This window comes from Kwoniella pini, chromosome 10, assembly GCF_000512605.2.
Source record: "Kwoniella pini CBS 10737 chromosome 10, complete sequence".
NCBI classification, from domain to species: Eukaryota; Fungi; Basidiomycota; class Tremellomycetes; order Tremellales; family Cryptococcaceae; genus Kwoniella; species Kwoniella pini.
In genome coordinates, this window is record NC_091725.1 from 264,593 (window position 1) to 284,388 (window position 19,796).

The following is a 19,796-nucleotide window of genomic DNA, read 5'->3' on the forward strand; positions in this document are numbered from 1 at the left end:
CCGAAATAAGGGTAGATCAAAATAGTCACAACCTCATGCCAGATGAACTAGTGATGAAAGGAACTTACTTGCTTATCAGATATAGCAGTCTGCATATTGACCGATTCTCTTTATCTTTGTTCCGGCTAGTTGATCCTTTGACTTTGACGCACTGGCTGAGTGATGATCAAGGGGATTTGATAGATTGATGTTATATACAAAATGATGTTATTTTTTGGCGAGGTACAAAGCAATGATAAGTGACAATAAGGATGTGAATGGATAAGGTTAAAAGAATGGTGTGATTAATCATAACTACATAACTCAATTTCAGTCTCCCTGTCCGGTCTGCTCCGCCCGGACTAATTAGTACTTTTGGATCATCTCATTAAATAGACTCTTTGCTTGGCTTCGGCCGACAATATACTATTTTATTTATCTGATAAGGATTGTATCATTCTCCTAGTCATGCATGAGATTTGAATTCCATGTTTACCTGATTCGTCAAATGAGTTCTGTTAATCCTGCCATTATCCAATACAAGTATGTGATGCCGCGCGATCGTACTGAAAGCCTAAGTAAGAGCTTTGAAAACATATAGTCGAGAATCAGCTCATTCTTCTCATCTCCTTGTCAAGACGTTCATTCGCTTTATTAAGCGTTGCTCATAGAGGTAGAAGGTCCAAAGTTGAGCAAAATGGAGCATCGCCCCAGATCTGCTTGGTACCATACTTCACTCGTGACCTGTGACGACAAGCAATCAACAGTTATTTTGTTATTGCCATCATACCGACAATCGAGGCCGCAAGCCGCCACTTGTCACTTCCAGCATCGGTTCGAACATTTCTTCGAGTCTGCATGTAACATGCGTCTAGTCCACTAGATCTATGCATCCCACTGTCACAGTTATGCAGTGCAAAGTAGGATCGAAAAGCTCACCAAACGCCTCCACCGGGTTGGTCTTTTTTGAATACACGTCGCGTTCAGCTGCTATAACCGGCAACCGAAAATCAAAAATGTCAAACAGCCAAATGATATTGTCATTAGATAGTATAACATCTTGAGCCTTTTTACCTCTGTAAGATCCATCAGTATGAGTTCGAAGAGTTGGATTTAGCGTGACATACCTTGTGCGTGAATTGGCCAACCTAGCAAGGTGAAAGATGGAAGAATATGGTGTGAATCAGCAAACTACAAAATTACGATCCAGAGTGAGTTTCGTTTGAATACCTTTGTACTTGATAGATCCTTTGGCTTTCTTCCGCCTCTAGACATGCTACAACGATATAAAACTTCAGAATAACAATATGAATTTGATACTGATTTTATGAATGAATAAAAGAACTCTCCTCAACCCAAGCACACAATGTCATCATTACCATTACCAATCCCTTCTACCCCATCACCATCATTATCTAACCAAAAAGAGAAGTACAATATAACGAAATTTACAATAGATATACCTGGTAATCAAATACGGCAGGAAGTTGATAATACCAATGATATTGAGAAATCAACATCGAGATGGAATACCTTAGAATTTAGATTATATGGATTAGTGTTTTTGTTAGTGGTTCCGTTGATGATTTGGATTCCAATTCAGCTGAGTTTGCGTGAGTGATATCTGCAGGAAAAATGCATTGTCCGAATGTATCTACAAGGTATGATACATTATACTGATCTCAATGTTATACTCGCTTCTTAATCTTAGCTTCTCATCCTAATTACTATAATTTCGAATATCGTTTGTCGGAAGGTTGGTTTGGTTATAAAGTTGTATGTAAAGCTTGACTTCTAAAAGGATACTCAAAAGATCTTTTGCATAGAGATTGGGTTCTCCTCCGGTTGGAAGATTCAGCTGACCCATTCTATGTCGTAGGATAATAGTGATGCTCAATATCGAACTTTCCGATCAAATCTCATACCCCTTTTATCACTATCATTAGTTTACCTTATAGCTTCTTCGTTATTTTTTCGTTTAAATATTCCTTCTCCAAATCAACGTTTACAATTTATAGCGACTTTTTCATTAGCTATGATCTTTCTCTTACACGGATTTTCAGCTTTTAAGATCATCCTAATTTTATTCCTAAATTATCGATTATCAAAAACACCAATTTCAAATGAAGGATTACTGAAAAAGATTTGGCCTGGAATACTTATTGTATTGAATATGGGAGTTTTATTTCTAAATGAAAGAAATCAGGGGTATAAATATGGTGAATTACATGCTGCTTTAGGTACTTTTGTAAGTTTTTTTAATCTCTTTGGCTGTATTTCGGATTGAAAACCCGATTGAACTTTGAAACTGCCTTATAGGATAAATGGGAAGGAATGTTACCCCGTTGGCATATAAGTTTCAATATAACTATGATGAGAATGGTTTCATTCGGTATAGACTATCTATGGAGAAATCAAACCTCCAATAATAATCAAGAGGTAAGTGGAATTTTACTGTCGGGTTTCCGAGCCTCGAGCTGATGCTTTGCGACGTGCATCTCGCTTGTAGATTCCTGCCGAATATAGAAAACGAGTTAATACCCCGGTACCCCCAGAGGATTATAATTTTATCAATTATGTAGCATACTGTTTATACCCTCCCCTTTATATCGCTGGACCTATCATAACTTTCAATGATTTTATATGGCAGGTGAGTCATGTATGTTCAAGTTCTCACAGCCGACAACGGTGATCGAAGAGTGTACAGACTGACAATATGGGTTTGATAGATACGAAATCCCACCCTCATCACAGTAAAATCTAAGATAACATATGGAGTAAGATGGATTTTCTCGATATTAACGATGGAATCAGTATTACATACAATGTATATGGTAGCTATCAAAGATTCAAAAGCTTGGCAAGGTGATTCACCCGCTCAAATGAGTATGATTGGATTTTGGAATTTGGTTATTGTTTGGTTAAAAGTGAGCACAAATTTCACTCAATCATCCGATCAAAAAAGCATGCCAATACAGCCGGTGCTGAATTACCTTTTACCCTAGCTACTCATACCATGGCGATTCTTTCGACTTTGGTCTCTACTTGATGGAATTGATCCACCTGAAAATATGATTAGATGCGTAGCCAATAATTATTCTACATTAGGATTTTGGAGATCTTGGCATAGAAGTTATAATCTTTGGGTAGTAAGGTAAGCTTATTTATTCCCCGAACGCATTGAGTATCAAAGATATTGATCAGACAATATGTGAATAGATACATATATATACCGGTTGGCGGATCAAAAAACGCAATTTTAGCTACTGCACTAGTTTTCACATTTGTCGCTTTGTGGCATGATTTATCTTTCAAATTGCTAGCTTGGGGTTGGTTAGTCAGTTTGTTCATCTTACCTGAACTCATAGCTAGGAAAGTGTTTACGAGGAAAAGCGTGAGTCGGCATCAAATCATTATTGAAGACATCGTTCATTTGGCGGGATGGCTGATGATAAGAGATGATTTGAATAGTACGGAAAGAATTGGTGGCATAGACATGTATGCGCTATAGGAGGTGTAATTAATATATTACTTATGATGTCTGCCAATCTTGTTGGATTCGTTTTGGGTTTAGATGGAATGAAAACACTTTTAAATGAATTGACAACAACCATATCTGGTGGGTTAACTTCATATTTAAATTGAGAACGAGAAAACGCGTTAAACTAATAATTAATTATGTGATCGTGATTGTGTAGGATGGGTATTTATGATTTTCGCAAGTTATTGTCTTTTTGTAGCTGTACAAGTTATGTTTGAATATAGAGAAGAAGAAAAACGTAGAGGAATAGATAGAAGATGTTAAATCTATAGTATAGAAATGCATCGCGTTTATTATGATTTAATCGTCTTGGCATTCGTATGTTCAAGGTTTAACTTAAATAATGACGGAGGCAGATTGATTTAGCTCTTGTACCCTGGAATCATGATTGAAATTAACAATAATAATAATAGTTAATGGCAATCGTGCCTTCATTCATTTCTTTGAGCTTGTTCACTTTGCACATCGTAGTCAAAACAAATCATTTCCTATCATCGTGTTTCATACAATTATTCGCCATTCAAATCTAAAATACATTTGATTCCAAGTAAACATCACAATAGATTTCGCCACCTTCGAATTTACCTATAGCCCTTGTCTGGAGAGTGGAGAAAATATCGCAAGGATAAAAGGAACGATCAATAAGTTGGATCAATAGAGATATAGAAACTCCTGATAAGTCATAATGAGAGATAAATAGGTGATCAATTAATCAGAACAATTCAATTCTGAATCAACCTTGTTCGAACATTACCCTTCAATTCCAATCAACCCATTTGAATCAATACACGCTTTGAAACAAAGTCAAGGGATCGTTCACGTGCCAAGAAGAACTAATCCCCTCCTAGTCAAAGCGCAATAAGTGATCAATCATAAAGATATATAGGTGATGAATATCATTTTCATATAGCTTGTCATTTTAAGTAAATTCAACGCTCTTATCACAGGTAGGAAGAAGGCTGGAACCGTCTTTCAATCAAGCTCGTGAGTTTACTTTATAAAGCCGTTGATCGATCTCAACAAAGAATATCGTTATATCGGTCCATCATGTGTGTGCACTGATACACAGATTCAGATATACACACGAAACTCTCACACTCATTACAACCTTATCCTTGCACTCGACAGCCTTGGGAGCCATTCTCCAATCGTACGTTGTACCAGCCTGTTTGTCTATCGATCATTGGCTAATTAATACCTCTTTGACCCCTCACCCCGTCCCTCATTTGATCTCCTTTGATCACGGACCGCAATGCAAATGATACCTCTCTCCACCCTCTTATCCTGAATCATCGTCCCAAATGGATCATTCAACCTTTCTATTCCAGAAATACGCCTTGTCGATCTGTATATATAGTAGATTATATCGACAGATAGATCATTCATTTCCTCTTTTTTCCAAACCTATATCATTTCGTCAACATGTTAGGGCAGATACTCAATTCCACTTTGGCTTCGGAATTTGTTAGACTTCCACTCGCAAAGCGATCAGTCTCAGTGAGTAGATGCGTGAGATTTCTCTCTTACTGGCGAAATAATGGCTAATGCAATCGGTGTACTGTCAGGCAAGTGTGTTAACTGGCCTGGATCCCACTGAAGTTGACTCTTCCAATGTGAGTATAAGTGAGATGTAGTTCCCCCTACTGTCCATCGATTGACTTTATTGTCTCGACATATAGCCTATCACTCTTTTCATCATTCAATTATTCATTATCATTGTTTCCACACAAATTCTAGGATGGGGTCTACAATACTTGAATCAACCTCGAGTCATTGCCGAAGTCGTCGGTGGTATTATTCTCGGTCCAACAGTAATGGGACGTATACCTGGATTCACCGATCATATCTTTCCGAAAGCTTCTATACCGTATCTTAACTTGGTGGCCAATATCGGATTAGTACTGTTCCTCTTCGTCATGGGTGTCGAAGTGGATATCAATGTAATGAAGAAAAATGGAATAGCTTGTGCTGCAATATCCGCAGCTGGAATGATTTTACCATTCGGATTAGGTGCTGCTGTCGCTGTACCAGTTTATCACAACTTTGTCGAGACTGACAAAGTATCTTTTGGACACTTTATGCTTTTCATCGGTGTAGCAATGGCCATCACTGCTTTCCCTGTACTTTGTCGAATTCTCACTTCGACCAAACTTTTAGATACCAAAGTAGGAGTCATCGTATTAGCTGCTGGTGTTGGAAATGATGTAGTAGGTTGGGTCTTATTAGCTTTGACTTTAGCTTTAGTAGGGTCAGGCACAGGAGTTACAGCTGTATATGTCCTACTTTGTGCAGTTGGATGGGCAATTTTACTCCTTTGGCCAATCAAAAAAGCCTTCTTGTGGGTAGTAAGAAGAAGTGGATCGCTAGAACATGGTCCAACACCTGGAATCATGACTTTGATCTTATTGATCATTTTCACTTCTGCTTTTATGACTGGTATCATCGGTAAGTTCTGCTCATTCGGAAACCATCTCCCCCCATAATCATCTCAAGCGCTGACAAGGGACTCGACATAGGTGTTCATCCGATTTTTGGAGGTTTCCTTGCTGGTCTTATCATTCCCCATAATGGCGGATTCGCCATCGCCATCGTCGAAAAGATCGATGATTTAGTTACTCTACTATTTTTGCCTATCGTGGGTCTTTTCGCGGATGGACCACGTAGTCAGTCCCGCTAACAACTTCACATGTATAGTATTTCGTGCTATCTGGTTTGTCTACCAACTTGGGTCTGCTGAATACTGGCAAAATCTGGGGCTATATCATCCTGCTCTGTTTTATCGGTTTCGCTGGAAAATTCCTCGGTTGTGCAGGTGCCGCTTTGGCCATGAGATATCCACTTCGAGAGAGTGCTGCTATCGGTATGTTAATGAGTTGTAAAGGGTGAGTCAGATTCATTGCAGTCGTGAGCGACCTTTGACTGACCCTGTCCTGCCAGTCTTGTCGAGCTCATTGTACTCAATGTCGGTCTCTCTGCTGGCATCATTGATCAAAGACTATTCTCCATGCTGGTCGTCTTCGCTATCGTTCTTACATTCGTTACTACCCCTGCCACTGTGGCGATATACCCTGAACATCTTCGAGAACGACTACACGGTCCAAGCTCTCACCCCAAAGATCATGAGCATACCGCCCACAAAAATGGACATTCTGACAATCCTTCAGGCGGTCGTGAACAGACTTTCAAGTTCCTCGTTATTCTACAAAAGCTTGAACATCTATCTGCTGTCATGTTCCTTACTCAACTCCTCGAGGCTCCTTCTACGATAGCCAGCAGGAAACCCTTCAACGCTGCTGAAACTATGACACACAATTCTAAGAAAAGTGACCTCGTCGATGGATCGAATGCTTCCACTCCAGAAAATGTGCTTGCTAGGCTACCTACTACAAGTACCGATGGCAATCGACCTCAGATTACAACTCCGACACCTTCCATCGATGCCTTGAAGTTGATGGAACTCACTGGTCGAACACATTCAGTTATGCAATCTGCTGAGAAAGACCAATTATTAGTCACGGATGATGCTCTTCAACTGTTCAAGCAATTTGGAAGACTGAAGGGATTGGAAGTCACCCCACATATTTCCATCGTTGAACAAGACTCTTATCCTCAAGCGGTAGCTGATTACGCTCATGATTTGGGGAGTGAATTAGTTATACTTCCTTGGACGGTACCAGTATCGGGCACTTCGTCAGAATTGATCGATTCCTCAATCGTAAATAAAGAGGGAGCAAATGGCGGGATGGTTGCCAGCGGGTCGAATACGAATGTGAACATCTATCAAGGATCAGCAACTTTCGATTCTATTTTCGGAACTGAATCTGCCGGATCACCAATATATACTCATTTTGTACGAAGAGTATTCTCCGAATGTTCTTCCGACATTGCTCTTTTCGTTGATCGAGGATTTGGTTCATCTACCACCTTCCCACCTGGATCAGGCCAACACATATTCCTTCCATTCTTTGGTGGTCCAGACGATCGATTGGCTCTGAGATTCGTGATTCAGCTCTGTAAACACTCCAATGTCACTGCTACTATTGCTCGAATTGAAAAGCCGGACTCGACATTTGACGAGGATGACAGTGAAATCGTCTCGGGAAAGAATGAACATCAAGCTGCTCTGGCCAGTAATCAGTTGACCGTTGGACCTACCAATTCTGTAAGTCGTTTGTGATGTTCAATTTGCTGATCTAAAAATGCTGATTAATCCATTCAACTTCATAGGCTTACCCAGAAACTCAAGCTAGGTTAGCATCAGATACAGCCGATAATATAGCTTGGACTTATTATACATCATCAAAATCATCAAGATCGCAAATGATCGAAAATGCTTTAAGTAGAATATCTTTTTTTTCAACTCAATCTACAACACCGTTAGGATTTGCTTATAGATGTGCAACTTCTGCAATTGAATCAAATGGTACTGGAACTTATTGGAGACCTATGTTAATTGTTACAGGAAGAGGAAGAAGATCAGCTTCAATCAATCATTCACAAGAATTAAATAAAATACTAGCGGATAAAGCTTTGAACCCATCTATAGGAGCTGAATTGCGTAAAACACTTGGAGATTCATCCACTAGTTTAATCTTAAATGGCGGATTACCTGCAACGGCAAGTTTCTTGGTCATGGAAGCTGGAAAGAAATAGCGGAGATAGATCATCATGGTTATCATTGCAGGTTTTTTTTTTCTCTAGTGGGGTTATTATGTGTAATATATACTTTTGATTGTTGTTCATAGATTGTCATTGTACTATATTGCTTTTGATGTATATATGCTGTGTTGCTGAATACAATCAAGCACAATTTGAGCGAGGAATCTAAATATGGTTTCTTATCCGTCAATAGTGCTCAACTAGAAATCCTGAGATCATATAATGATGTTGAGAAGATTCAAATTTGCAAAGTTCAATAATCATGATGATGCATAATGTGTTACATGGAATTGGTCGTAAAGTGCATCGTGATTTTAATTCGGTAAATTACTATTTAGTTCATTAATCAAAGTTTTCGCTAATTTTGATCCTTCTTCTATTAAACCTTTTATTCGAGATGAATCAATTGATTGACCACCTTCAAATCTTATTCCATTTAATTTTAATGTTTCCTCATTAGAATCTGAATTAGAGAAAAATAAATGTAATTTTGATGGACATGCTGATTCTTCTTGTGCAGTTGCATCTATAAAATAATTAATAGAATTTGGTATCTAATATCAAAATAAAAGGAGAAAAATTAGTTATAAATCAATCGAATTAAAATTCAAATTGAGAATTCTTTATCTCAAAGAAAGAAAAAAAAAAAAACTTACAAGATTTAAAGTTATTAAAATTGGTAAATTCATTCTATTTTTCATATATTCTAATCCATCTTGATAATCACCTGAATCTAAATCTAAATCCCAATCTTCATTTCCTTTTGATAAAAAATATTTATTATTTTTCTTTTTTAAACTTATAGCAGCTTTAATTCCACTTAAATCACCTTTACCTATTATTCCATTTGGATTTTCATTGTTATCATTATCATTACCAATCCATTGAATTAATTTAATTTTTGGAATTTTTAAATTTGAAAAACAACTTCTTGAAGCTAAAATTAAACTTGATAATAAATTTCCATCAAAAGATAATAAAGTTAAATGTAATTGAGGTTGAAAATATTTATTTGAATTTATTTTAAAAGAATTTATTGAAGGTAAAAATTGTGTTGATATAATTGAAGATAAATATGTTGATAATGATATTAATGTATTAGGTTGTGAAAAAGGAAATGATTGTGGTGTTCTATTCAACCCCCCCAAAAAAAAGAAAAAAATCTTAATTAAATCCTTGTAATTTGACTCAAAGGGGGTAAAATTGAACTTACATATCAACATCAACTCTTCCTCTCCAACTTTCTGTACCTTTTTTAATATTTGAAGAAGGATCAAAATCTACAACTTCAAGTTTTATACCTGCTATCACTTCTGTATTACCTATTTTTACCCTTGATGATCCATTAGCATGAGGAAAAATATCATAAGAAATTTCAATTCCTCTTGATTCTAATAATGATCTACCATCAAGTCGAGTTGGTTGTTCAGGATGTGATAAAGAAGTTTGTATATATGATATTTCGGAGGGAGAGAGATTCAAAACCGGGATTGACATTTTGTATGATATTGATGAGAAGGAATGGCAATTTGACAAAGGAATTGATTTTTTACCGTTGATTCTTTCTGGCCGTACTACCACAAGAAATCACTATACTTATTTGAAGCTTGCGTTTTGCTGTGTTTGTTTATGTTTCAAAAATGCATATGATTAATTCAATCGAGACACTGTCCAACTTTTAACAATAATAAATCTCAAATCGATGACATCGAAGGAAATGATGAATGATGAGATGATGTTACCGTGGGAAAGTTTACGCGATGAGAACATTGGACCATCTACATCTCCAAAAAGAGATCAATGCACGCGTTTTGTCTTTTTTCCTCCCTCCCTCCCTCAAATCTTTTGAAAGATCAAGTGATTCTTCTTATTCTCTCAAACTAGTCTTTGGCTTCATTCTTCTGTATCTCCAAAAGATACGCTACTTTCGTCAGCGAAGATGCCACCCAATCGACTTAATACATATGCTTCTCAAGGGGGTTCACAAAGGAAACGTCCTGCCCAAGCTCCATTATCTGACGATTCAGAGGAAGATGCTGAATACGATGAAAATGCCAATGGAGAAGTACATGGATCGACACAGAATGGAGAAGGATCTACTCAAGCTGGGTCGGGAGGTTTGAATGACTCCGTGAGTGCTCAATCTCCATTTTATTATTTTGCTGGAATAGTAGTCGAAGGGAGCAGTATATCGTACACTCGAGTGTCGCCAAGATTCCGGGTGTACGATTGTAGATAAGTAGTATATGATATCGCTTGCTGACCTCCTTAACACTCGCTCTTCATAGGAAATAAGGATACGAGCTGGCCAACTCGCTCGATTTGCTTTGTTTCAGGAATACAAGAAGAATTTGATTAGACGTACAGATATCGTGAAGAATGGTGAGTGTCATAACATCACAGCCTTCCTTGAGCTATAACTTCTGGCCTCCTGGTGATAAAATCAGGACGGAAGCTGAAATTTTACCTAACTAAATGTTTTCAGTTCTACCTAATAACCCTCGAGCGTATAACCTTGTATTCCAAAGCGCACAGACTATATTGCGTAATACAGTTGATTGTGAGCTAGTGGAAGTACGTGCTAGAGGGAAAGGTGTTGCTCAAGATGGCGTGGTTGAGGCCACTCAAGCGGGAAGAAAAGGTAAAGGACGAGCAAGACAGAATGGGAATGAAGAGGAAGATGATGAAGAAGAAGATGCGGCTCCCACTCAAAGCAAGAAGGGTGAGTATGGCTCGCAAATCGTCACCAGGGTTTCAGCTTATATCATCGAAACACAGCCTCGTCAAGTACGAAATCTTATATACTCCGCTCGATTCTGCCTCCTCCTCTCTTAGCTGCGATGTCAAGATCTTCACCGTTACCGCTTGGAGTAGAATCGGAGGAAAATGCAGGACAGGATTCTGGCGCCTTATTAGCATGGGATAAAGGAGATGGGACGAGCTCAGGCCATATAGCTCTGTTAGGTATACGTACAGTGATATTGGCAGTGGTCATGACCATGGGTAGAGTGATATCTGATGGTAAGTCTTCTGCATGCCAGCGTGTCAGAGACCTGCATTGTGCATCAAGCTGATCATATCTGACGTAGATCTACTACATGCTTATCTCCGTCGATTGAATCTTAAAAGGGAAACGATACTTCCCTACTCATCGTCAGATTCGAAAGAACCCTATCTGACTCTGGACAAATATCTGGATCTATTGGCGAAACAGAATTATCTGGAAAAAGTGAAAATCCCAGGACATGGAAATGAAGGTGTTGAGACATACGAGTGGAGGTGGGGTCAAAGAGAAGTAGAATTTAGTGAGAAAGATGCGTCAACCTTCATAGAGCAGCTGTAAGTGTCTCATTTACGTGGTCAAAAATATAGCTGATTTGGATTTTGATGCAGTGTACTGGGTGAAGAGGATGAAGGAAGTAGTGAAGACGATGAAGGAGCAGAAGATGATCGAGCTCGACGTAGAAGGACAATGGGCCGAGATCAATTAGATAAAGGAGCTAGACGAAAGAAGCTGAAAGAGGATATAGTCAGAGCTGCTGGAGGGGATTTGACAGGGAAAGATTGGTAAATGTGATATAGGGTATCTCATCTCAGTTATCAGAAAGGACAATGTTGTATATATAATGATGTGATGCATCAGAACCCATGTCAGACGCCGTGCCTTTTGTTATCATTAAGGTAATGAAAGTCATCTGCTGTCTGCTGCTTGAGATGAAGAAGGTGGCCAGGCAGTCAAATATCTGGAATAGGGGATTTGCCATGTGCCACATTTTACCGCTTAATGAATTTCGGCTATTTAACCCGATAAACAATGATGAAGATGAAAACGCAGTTATTGTCAACAATACTTGTGGTACATGATCGTTTATAATATTGCATCAACAGCATCATCATCACCATTCTTGCATCGCTTGAAAGTACCATTGACAACGTAATTGACTAGTAGCGCACAAAGCCAGAAGTGGATCAATCTCAAAACTTATTATCCAACAAGCTTTTTCGTCCGACATCGATTCCTCTAATTCCAAAGAAAAAAACAACGTCTTCCTTCTTCACTAAAAGTCAAAAAATAATGAATCCATCTTACTTCTTACCTAATCAAGGAGGATTTCCAGATGGACCAGGTCCTTCAAATTATTCAAATTCTTCTGGATCAGCTAGTAGATCAAATAGTAATTCATCTTCACCTATAGAAGGAATTCTGCAAGGGCAAGGGCAAGGGGAATATCAAAATCAAAATAATAATTATCAACAAAATTCAAAAAAAGAAAATTCAAATCAAAATCAAATGAATAATAATAATAATAATAACATTAATGGAAATTCAAAAATTTCAACTACAAGTAATAACAATAATAATAATAACAATAATAACAATAACAATAACAATAATAATAATAATACAAAACCATATTTAACACAAGCAGAACAACGTCAAGCATTACATCCACCTTTACATGGACCAATGATTTTACCACATCAAGATTTAAATAGTTTTTTAGAAACTTTTTGGAAAAGACAAATGGATAATGTTGAAGGTGAAATTCCAGATTGGAAATCTTATAATTTACCTTTAGCTAGAATTAAAAAAGTTATGAAATCTGATGAAGAAGTAAAAGTAAGTCATAATTTTGATTTACTTTGAAAATGAAAAAGGTTTTTTTTATGTTGTTGTTTTTTTTCAATATTAACAAATAGCTGATTATTTTCCGATAATCCTTTAGATGATTTCTGCTGAAGGTGAGAATCCAGTCTTCTTCTAATTTCATATAATTTAATAACGCTTAATAGGCTGACATATCTATCCTTATTTATTATAGCCCCTATAATGTTTTCAAAAGCATGTGAGAGTGAGTAAATTCGATATATATTTTATATAAATACTTTAATCTTCATATATCCCTTCTTTGACAAATCCCTTCTAGTCAAAACTTTTTTAAGTAAAATAATCACAAACATATCAAATGGAAAAGAAAAAAAACTTCACTAACTTTTCTTTTTTGTTTTATTTTAGTATTCATATCAGAATTAACATGTAGAGCATGGTTAGTAGCAGAATCACATAAGAGAAGAACATTACAAAAATCAGATGTTGCAGCTGCAATTGCTTTTTCAGATATGTTTGATTTTTTAATTGATATTGTACCAAGAGATGATGGATCAAATAATGATAATAATAAAAATAGTAATAATAATAATGAAAATAGTTTAATTAATGATGGTGGTGGAGGTGATGAAGAAGAACAAATGGAAGAAGAAGGAAATTCAAACTATATAAATAATATTTCAATTCAACAACCACAACAACCACAACAAAATTCACAAATTCAAATACAGACGCAAAACCAAAATCAAGATGGTGATGGTGATGATTTATATAATGAATATGTACAAGAGGATTGATCTTGTTATATCATATCTGTCATTTTTACCTTGATGTATATTTTATGTATCATTATGTATCGATTATTGACCACTGGCAATTTTGCGATTGCGTCAAGGGTATAAGGATCACATTTCGTCATCAAGCATAGCATACAATATACAAATTACTATTCAAAAACAATCCCTCCTTAAGCCCCACGAAGACTCATCCTGCTGAAATCCTGAGCAGCATTATCCACTTGACCCTGTTGAGGGGGATATGGGGATTGTCCGTAAGCGCTCTGCGTATTATCCACTTGTTGCGTTTGAGCTTGTTGAGGATTATACCCACCTTGTTGACCTAGGTTTTGCGGATGAGGTAACTGATTCTGAGCTTGAGAAGCATAATAATCATCCCATGCTTTCTTGTGTTCCGCCTGAGGATCGGATCCTGCTCCTAAACCCGCAACTCCGGGTTCTGTATTTTGCCTGATGGGTTCAGTGGGAGGCAAATTCAATCCAGCTGCTGTCGCCGCATTAGAAGGAGGAAGTCTATTGACCGAAGAAGATGATACCGCTCGTTGTTGGTAGTATTGACCCAATTGTGGCTCGCCTACAGGAACGGTGGACGGAGCAGCTTGAGCTTGAGGAAAAGCTTGTTGTGGGATATGTCCGTTTGGTGATTGATCGTAGTATCCAGATGGTGGGTGAGGAGGCTCCGACGCATATTGTTGAGGTGGATGTTGAGGCTCAGCACCATATTGTTGTGGGATTTGTTGCTGTTGCTGGGCGTAGGGTGGCTGTTGAGGATAAGCTTGTTGTTGAGGTTGAGGTTGCTGCGGGTATTGCTGATATCCCCCTTGAGCGTATGGATCGGCTGGAGGAGATTGCTGAGGTGCATATCCGTATGCTAGACAGCGGGATCAGCTATATTGTGAATGGAGTAGGAAATCTCCCTTACCAGCAGGAGGTGGTGCAGGGTTCCGTAAATCTTCGTATTGCCTGATAGCCCGCAAGAAGTTCGCATTCATATGCTCCAATTCAGCTGATCAGGCGTGTCAGCTACCATATATATATCAAGAACATCAAGTGCTCAGCTCACCCTTTTGATCAGAGTATTTCTTGATCAAGGCATTTATCTGTTCTTGTAGGCCGACTGAGGCCTGGTACATTTCCTGATGGCACTTCTCGTGAGCTGGATTCGACCATACAATGACGACCAGCAAGCTCACCTCGATTTCAGGTCGATCGTCTATTCTATCCCCTCTGGACGGGTCAATGCCCTTGAGAGTCTGCAACAACTGGTCAACAAGGCCTTTTAGGATGTCAGCTTAATATCCAAAAAGAGGCGGCAAAGCTCAGCTTACCTAAAGACGCAAAGACTCTGGCCTCCTCTTGCGCTTCCTCTTGCAATTCCCTGGGCGAGGGCTCAGGAACGGCCTCGACGTAGGTAACAGGGAAAATCTAGAATAAACGCACAGTTAGCGCATTTTGCGGCAACATCACAGAATCTGTTTTAGAAGAGGGTCTAGAAGCAATTGAATGAGTTCTCACTCACTCCGATCTTCCCGTTACATGCACCTCTCCACCATTCCTTGAACCCCCTATCAAGTACCTTGATCACATCCCCTCTTTCAAAATTCAATTCTCCTACTTCAGCCGAAGTGAAAGTGTAAAGAGCTCGTACCCTGGTAGCGTTATTGATATCTAAAGGTTGTTCAGGTTCAGGTTCTGGTATTGGTGCGCTGTATACTGGTTGTTGTGATTGTGAAGATTGATAAGCGGGTCTGGAAGATGAAGAGGAACCACCGACAAGTGTATTGTTCGTTGCTGAAGATGAAGATCCCCCTGCGGTTGGGTGAGAAGGTTGGTAACTATAATTCGGTCTACCTCCTTTATCTTGCTTTGAAATCTCTAAAGCCCGTTGAAGTTGCTCATCCTCTAACCGTTGACGCGCTTCCGCCTGACGTTGTCGGATTGTCAATTCAGTACAGAGACGGGTAGTGGGAGAGCAGAAACAAGAATATGACTCACAGTATCTTCGGTATTTTGAGGTTCAGCTTCATCGAAATTGAAATCTATACCAAGCAATCAGCTTCGTTGTTATGTGTAGCTGAATACTGATACCTACTCTTAGCTCTCAGCTGATCATATAACTCCCCCATAATCCCTAAGTTAGGATCACCAGTCTCCTCGAATTGTTTCGCCCACGATTTGATATACGTCAAAGCCTTCCTCTTGACTGGAGCTGCCGTTGTCTGCGTAATGACATGAGTCAGTGCGAGTCCAACCCTCGTTGCTTATCAGGTGTCATAAACCTCTTGAGGAAGCCGACACACGACACCGTATCATACAGGTGCAAGTTGCAGCTACAACACTCACTCGATCATTCACTAGTCTATCCAAAGCACCTGTCCATCCTCTAGAAGATAATTCTCCATATAATTCTTTTCCACAGTTCTGCACTAAGGTATTTGCCAACTAAACGCAAAACAATTATCAGCTTCAACAAGATCGATAGTCTATAAAACACCTGACTTACCTCAAGAGCGTATAGTTGTACATTAGGATTTCTATGACTTAATCTCTTAGTCAACGAAGCAACAGCTTGTCTTGCCCTAAATCGCATAATCGTAAGGATATCAGCTATAGTCGTTTGGTGAAGGATGTACAGTACGAACCCGCTCTCTCCTTCACCAGATACTTTATCACATACGTCTAGATTCAAAGCCCAATCTTCTGATGCCAGGTTTTCGTCAGTTGCTTTGACTATAATCGGATAATCAGCTATATCATTCATCTCCTCCTTTAAGCCGGAATCAGACGACAAGACATGGACGTACCGATGATCTCATCATATGGATTAGTAGTCGTCGAAAACATGTTGATTCACTCGTATATTTGACACGATAAGCCAAAATCAAGATACGTGATCAAGTATGTAATATCTATTGTTGATGATAAAGAGTATAATATAATGACAGTTCACATCTTACCGGTTAGGTGTAATGGGGTCCACCGACCACTCAACACCGAATGCACTGACGACATGACAAGTGGCGCATAACATATATGTTATATTTCACGGCATCAAATATCGGCGTGGCGATGCAACCATATATATATAATGACTGTGCAATACAAAGGGTGTTTCGCACGAGATCATTAGTCACGAGCAGAATAATGGTACTTGGCTTCGTCTTCTTCGGGTGATTTATATGAATGCATGAATGATGTTTTGTGCTGTCATTGTATATAATGGAATGGAATCCCGATAAAACCTTTCCAGTTTCAGGTAATCTATGTTACTTCGTGATGTTCTGATTCTCCCGGTCTTTATGTACGATCGTCACCATCGGTTCGCCCTTCTCCCTTTTCTTCTTTCTGATAGTATGAAAATGTATCCAGCCTCTCGATCATATGATCATATCCGTCCGCCGCACGCTTCTTACTCCACCTTTCTTTTCAGTAAGCAATAATCTCCCCATACTCTTCCCTTTTCGAGCAACCCGCCAGGTAGCCAAATCAGCCTAGCCCACCATTTAGTGTTAGCAGCATCCAAGAAACCTTTGCAGTACTCTTCTTCCCATTCTGACTTGGATGCCCAATCGGGTTCAAGAGTAGTGTGGGCGGTCGATGGGAGTGATAGTGAAACAAGGTATGTACATTCTGAAGCGTCGACCTGTAGATGGCGATCATCAGCTCTACAACCTGAAGTAGATGGGAAAAAAGGACAGCATCGTCTCTTCTAACTAAATTGCATAATAATGCGTATCCGGTGCGAGCCACTCACATAGGTACCAACATCCCCTGATTCCTTGTTGTCTCCATTGAATCTCCCTGCTCTGGCTCGACGAGTCTCATCTCTTGGCCAAGCTGAAGTAGAATTTTCGGAAGAGGGTTCCCAAGGTCGAGGCATCATACCGTCAAACTCAGATTTGACCCATCGTACCCTTACACCTTCAGGAACCAAGTAGCTTGAAGGGTATCTATACCATTCCGTACCGTAACATAACGTCAAAGGTTTTTCGAGGTTTTGCAAAGGGGTCATGTCCCATTGAGGAGTGGGTACTTCGTTTCCGTATGGTTTAAAATCTGCTGGTAAGGGAACAGGTTCGTATCCTAACCCAGAAAGGAAAGAAGGTATTGACTTGTACTGGAAATGATGAACGATGTCGAATGGAGCGTGGTAGAAATAGATCGATCCTCCTACTCTGAAAAAAGAAATTACGCCGGGCACCAATACTGCCAAGAGGGTGAAAATAGAAAATATCGATGATCGGCTCGCCTAAAAGTTCAAACACCAGTGTTAGCTTGAATGTCATTGATCAGATGAGAAAGTATCATTTACCCACATTGTAAGGTGAGTTTGTAATATGGATATAGTAACTCTCGATCCAACCCCGAATTAGGTATATCGATACAGCAGCGTTGAAGAGTAGGAATGGGTATGCAGGGAACATGAATCTCTCCTCTTTATGAGCTTGAGCAGATAAGATAGCTAACCATAGGTAGAAAGGGGAAAGCCGAATGGCAAGAAGTGTGTAAGGTGAAGTTTCACCTTCCTTTGGCTTCATTTGCGTTTTACCTAATCTTCTGTAATCGAATTTGTTTGTAATTGCTAGAGCTGGTAAAGCGATCAAAGCCAGAGGTAAGAGGAAATTGAAATTTAAGAATAAGTTCGCGAAGTAAAACGATGTAGGTGAAGTACCGTATAGATCCGGGCCTTTGCCGGAGAAGAGGTTGTAGGTAATTATATTCAATGTAGGGAAAGTCGATCGTCCGTAAGCCCATGAGTCAATCATCGATACGGGGATCTGCACAAGAGTCTCAGCTGTCGTCCATCGAAAGATAGTCAGTGCTTGCAATGGGGATACTCACAGCAATACCGGCAGCCAGACCGACAGCTTTACCCATAGTTTCCCATCGTTTGGATATCCAAGAACCTCTTTGGGCAGGTAAGATGATCTCACCACCAGTGAGGAAGAGTTCTTCTAAAACGAATGGAATAGCCAAAGCAGCGCTGAAAGGCCATCCGACGATAGCTCCGACAGCAAAGGCGAATGTAGCGAAGTAGGCTCGCTTGATACCTGTTGGAGTGGATGTAGCTGGATGGAACCAGTACGAAGAGGCTATCATGGTGGTGTACATGCAGAATGAGGAGGGGAGGAATGCTACAACGTCACCACATGGATTAGCTGTGTTGATAATATGACATAAACGGGTAAAATTGAGCGTGTCAAGTGGTAACTTATGATGGTGACTTACCAACACTGGCAGTCCACATTCCAGCACTTAACATGAAACCAAACAATAAATACCTTCCTACTCTCTCATTTATAGTTTCCACCACAGTCCTGAAGAATTTAGCCTCGCAGAAAGAACAAATTGCTCCGAGGGACAATCTTAGAGCGAAAAATGCTGGACGCTGCAGATGACATACCAAAACTCTATCAGCATTATGCCTGGGGTCTTATGAAAAGACGGACTTACCTTTCCGACGCTCAGTACCTTGGGAATCGCATGTGCCAGTGGCCAATGTAATAAGACATAAGACCATGATCGTATAGCGAATTCAGGTGACAATTCCCATGTTTGAAATCCTGAATTATACTGGAAGTAATGTAATGGCTCGAAGAAGTTGAAAACTGCGATTCAAATTGTAAGTTTGAAGAGTTCTACGCTGTTTCTATTAGAAGGGATTGTTTACCTTCATCGCAATCTGATATTACAGAGTACATGGCTGCTACTGCTCTCACTAGTAATAATAATCTAAATGCGAAAGAAAGACCAGGTACCAATGGGCCAGCTTTATTTCTATCCATAAGTCCCCAATGTTAGCTTCGACCCCGTCATACACTACGAGATGGACAGGACCGCGAAGTATGACCCTACGAGCTCACCTTCCAACTTGATCTTGTAATAAACCTTGATGTCTTTTCTTGAATCCCGTAGGAGCCATTGAACCAAATTCATCTTTTTTAGGTTCAGTTGGCTTTACAGCATTGGGTCCTGCTGTTGGACGCCTGAACCGGACATTCTCAGTTCCAGGTATAGTAGCCATCCTGAACTATTTTGGCCTTAAAAGAGTTTGAGTACCCAAATAACAAATCAGAAGAGTAGAGAATTGAATGGTACTTTAACAACGTAGTTCTTGAATTAATTGTGTACGTGTTTTGATTAATCATTTTGATTTTCGGTAGAATGCGTGCCTGAGTTCATCAACTTCTTCGGAATATCACCGAATTTT

General features: G+C 39.3%; 7 protein-coding genes across 7 annotated transcripts; 4 read left to right on the forward strand and 3 right to left on the reverse strand.

The window, feature by feature from the left end:
* Positions 1-1,345: 1,345 nt before the first annotated feature.
* On the forward strand, positions 1,346-3,784 carry I206_106895 (uncharacterized protein; the record flags this gene model as incomplete). Its single annotated transcript, XM_019157279.1, has 10 exons — positions 1,346-1,592; positions 1,691-1,755; positions 1,859-2,227; positions 2,299-2,418; positions 2,489-2,629; positions 2,709-2,906; positions 2,985-3,133; positions 3,199-3,373; positions 3,451-3,598; positions 3,678-3,784. The coding sequence occupies 10 exons, from the start codon at positions 1,346-1,348 to the stop codon at positions 3,782-3,784; spliced, it is 1,719 nt and encodes a 572-aa protein (XP_019009997.1).
* Positions 3,785-4,942: 1,158 nt separating this feature from the next.
* On the forward strand, positions 4,943-8,173 carry I206_106896 (uncharacterized protein; the record flags this gene model as incomplete). Its single annotated transcript, XM_070203423.1, has 7 exons — positions 4,943-5,017; positions 5,086-5,133; positions 5,200-5,965; positions 6,037-6,155; positions 6,215-6,402; positions 6,458-7,682; positions 7,748-8,173. The coding sequence occupies 7 exons, from the start codon at positions 4,943-4,945 to the stop codon at positions 8,171-8,173; spliced, it is 2,847 nt and encodes a 948-aa protein (XP_070059524.1).
* A 320-nt stretch (positions 8,174-8,493) lies between these two features.
* On the reverse strand, positions 8,494-9,676 carry I206_106897 (uncharacterized protein; the record flags this gene model as incomplete). The annotated part of the gene is made up of 3 exons (XM_019157277.1): positions 8,494-8,733; positions 8,836-9,310; positions 9,393-9,676. The coding sequence occupies 3 exons, from the start codon at positions 9,674-9,676 to the stop codon at positions 8,494-8,496; spliced, it is 999 nt and encodes a 332-aa protein (XP_019009995.1).
* A 442-nt stretch (positions 9,677-10,118) lies between these two features.
* On the forward strand, positions 10,119-11,750 carry I206_106898 (uncharacterized protein; the record flags this gene model as incomplete). Its single annotated transcript, XM_019157276.2, has 6 exons — positions 10,119-10,310; positions 10,468-10,561; positions 10,665-10,901; positions 10,958-11,200; positions 11,269-11,518; positions 11,573-11,750. The coding sequence occupies 6 exons, from the start codon at positions 10,119-10,121 to the stop codon at positions 11,748-11,750; spliced, it is 1,194 nt and encodes a 397-aa protein (XP_019009994.2).
* Positions 11,751-12,254: 504 nt separating this feature from the next.
* I206_106899 (uncharacterized protein) lies at positions 12,255-13,585 on the forward strand (the record flags this gene model as incomplete). The annotated part of the gene is made up of 4 exons (XM_070203424.1): positions 12,255-12,800; positions 12,907-12,922; positions 13,003-13,032; positions 13,197-13,585. 4 exons carry the CDS (start codon positions 12,255-12,257, stop codon positions 13,583-13,585), a joined length of 981 nt encoding a protein of 326 aa, XP_070059525.1.
* Positions 13,586-13,755: 170 nt separating this feature from the next.
* Positions 13,756-16,429, reverse strand: I206_106900 (uncharacterized protein; the record flags this gene model as incomplete). Its single annotated transcript, XM_070203425.1, has 12 exons — positions 13,756-14,456; positions 14,508-14,591; positions 14,649-14,721; positions 14,779-14,861; positions 14,914-15,010; positions 15,105-15,509; positions 15,581-15,624; positions 15,678-15,804; positions 15,929-16,027; positions 16,089-16,164; positions 16,228-16,315; positions 16,390-16,429. The coding sequence occupies 12 exons, from the start codon at positions 16,427-16,429 to the stop codon at positions 13,756-13,758; spliced, it is 1,917 nt and encodes a 638-aa protein (XP_070059526.1).
* Positions 16,430-16,994: 565 nt separating this feature from the next.
* Positions 16,995-19,610, reverse strand: I206_106901 (uncharacterized protein; the record flags this gene model as incomplete). The annotated part of the gene is made up of 8 exons (XM_019157274.1): positions 16,995-17,228; positions 17,340-17,834; positions 17,902-18,363; positions 18,428-18,720; positions 18,815-18,974; positions 19,040-19,194; positions 19,257-19,363; positions 19,450-19,610. 8 exons carry the CDS (start codon positions 19,608-19,610, stop codon positions 16,995-16,997), a joined length of 2,067 nt encoding a protein of 688 aa, XP_019009992.1.
* Positions 19,611-19,796: the final 186 nt, after the last annotated feature.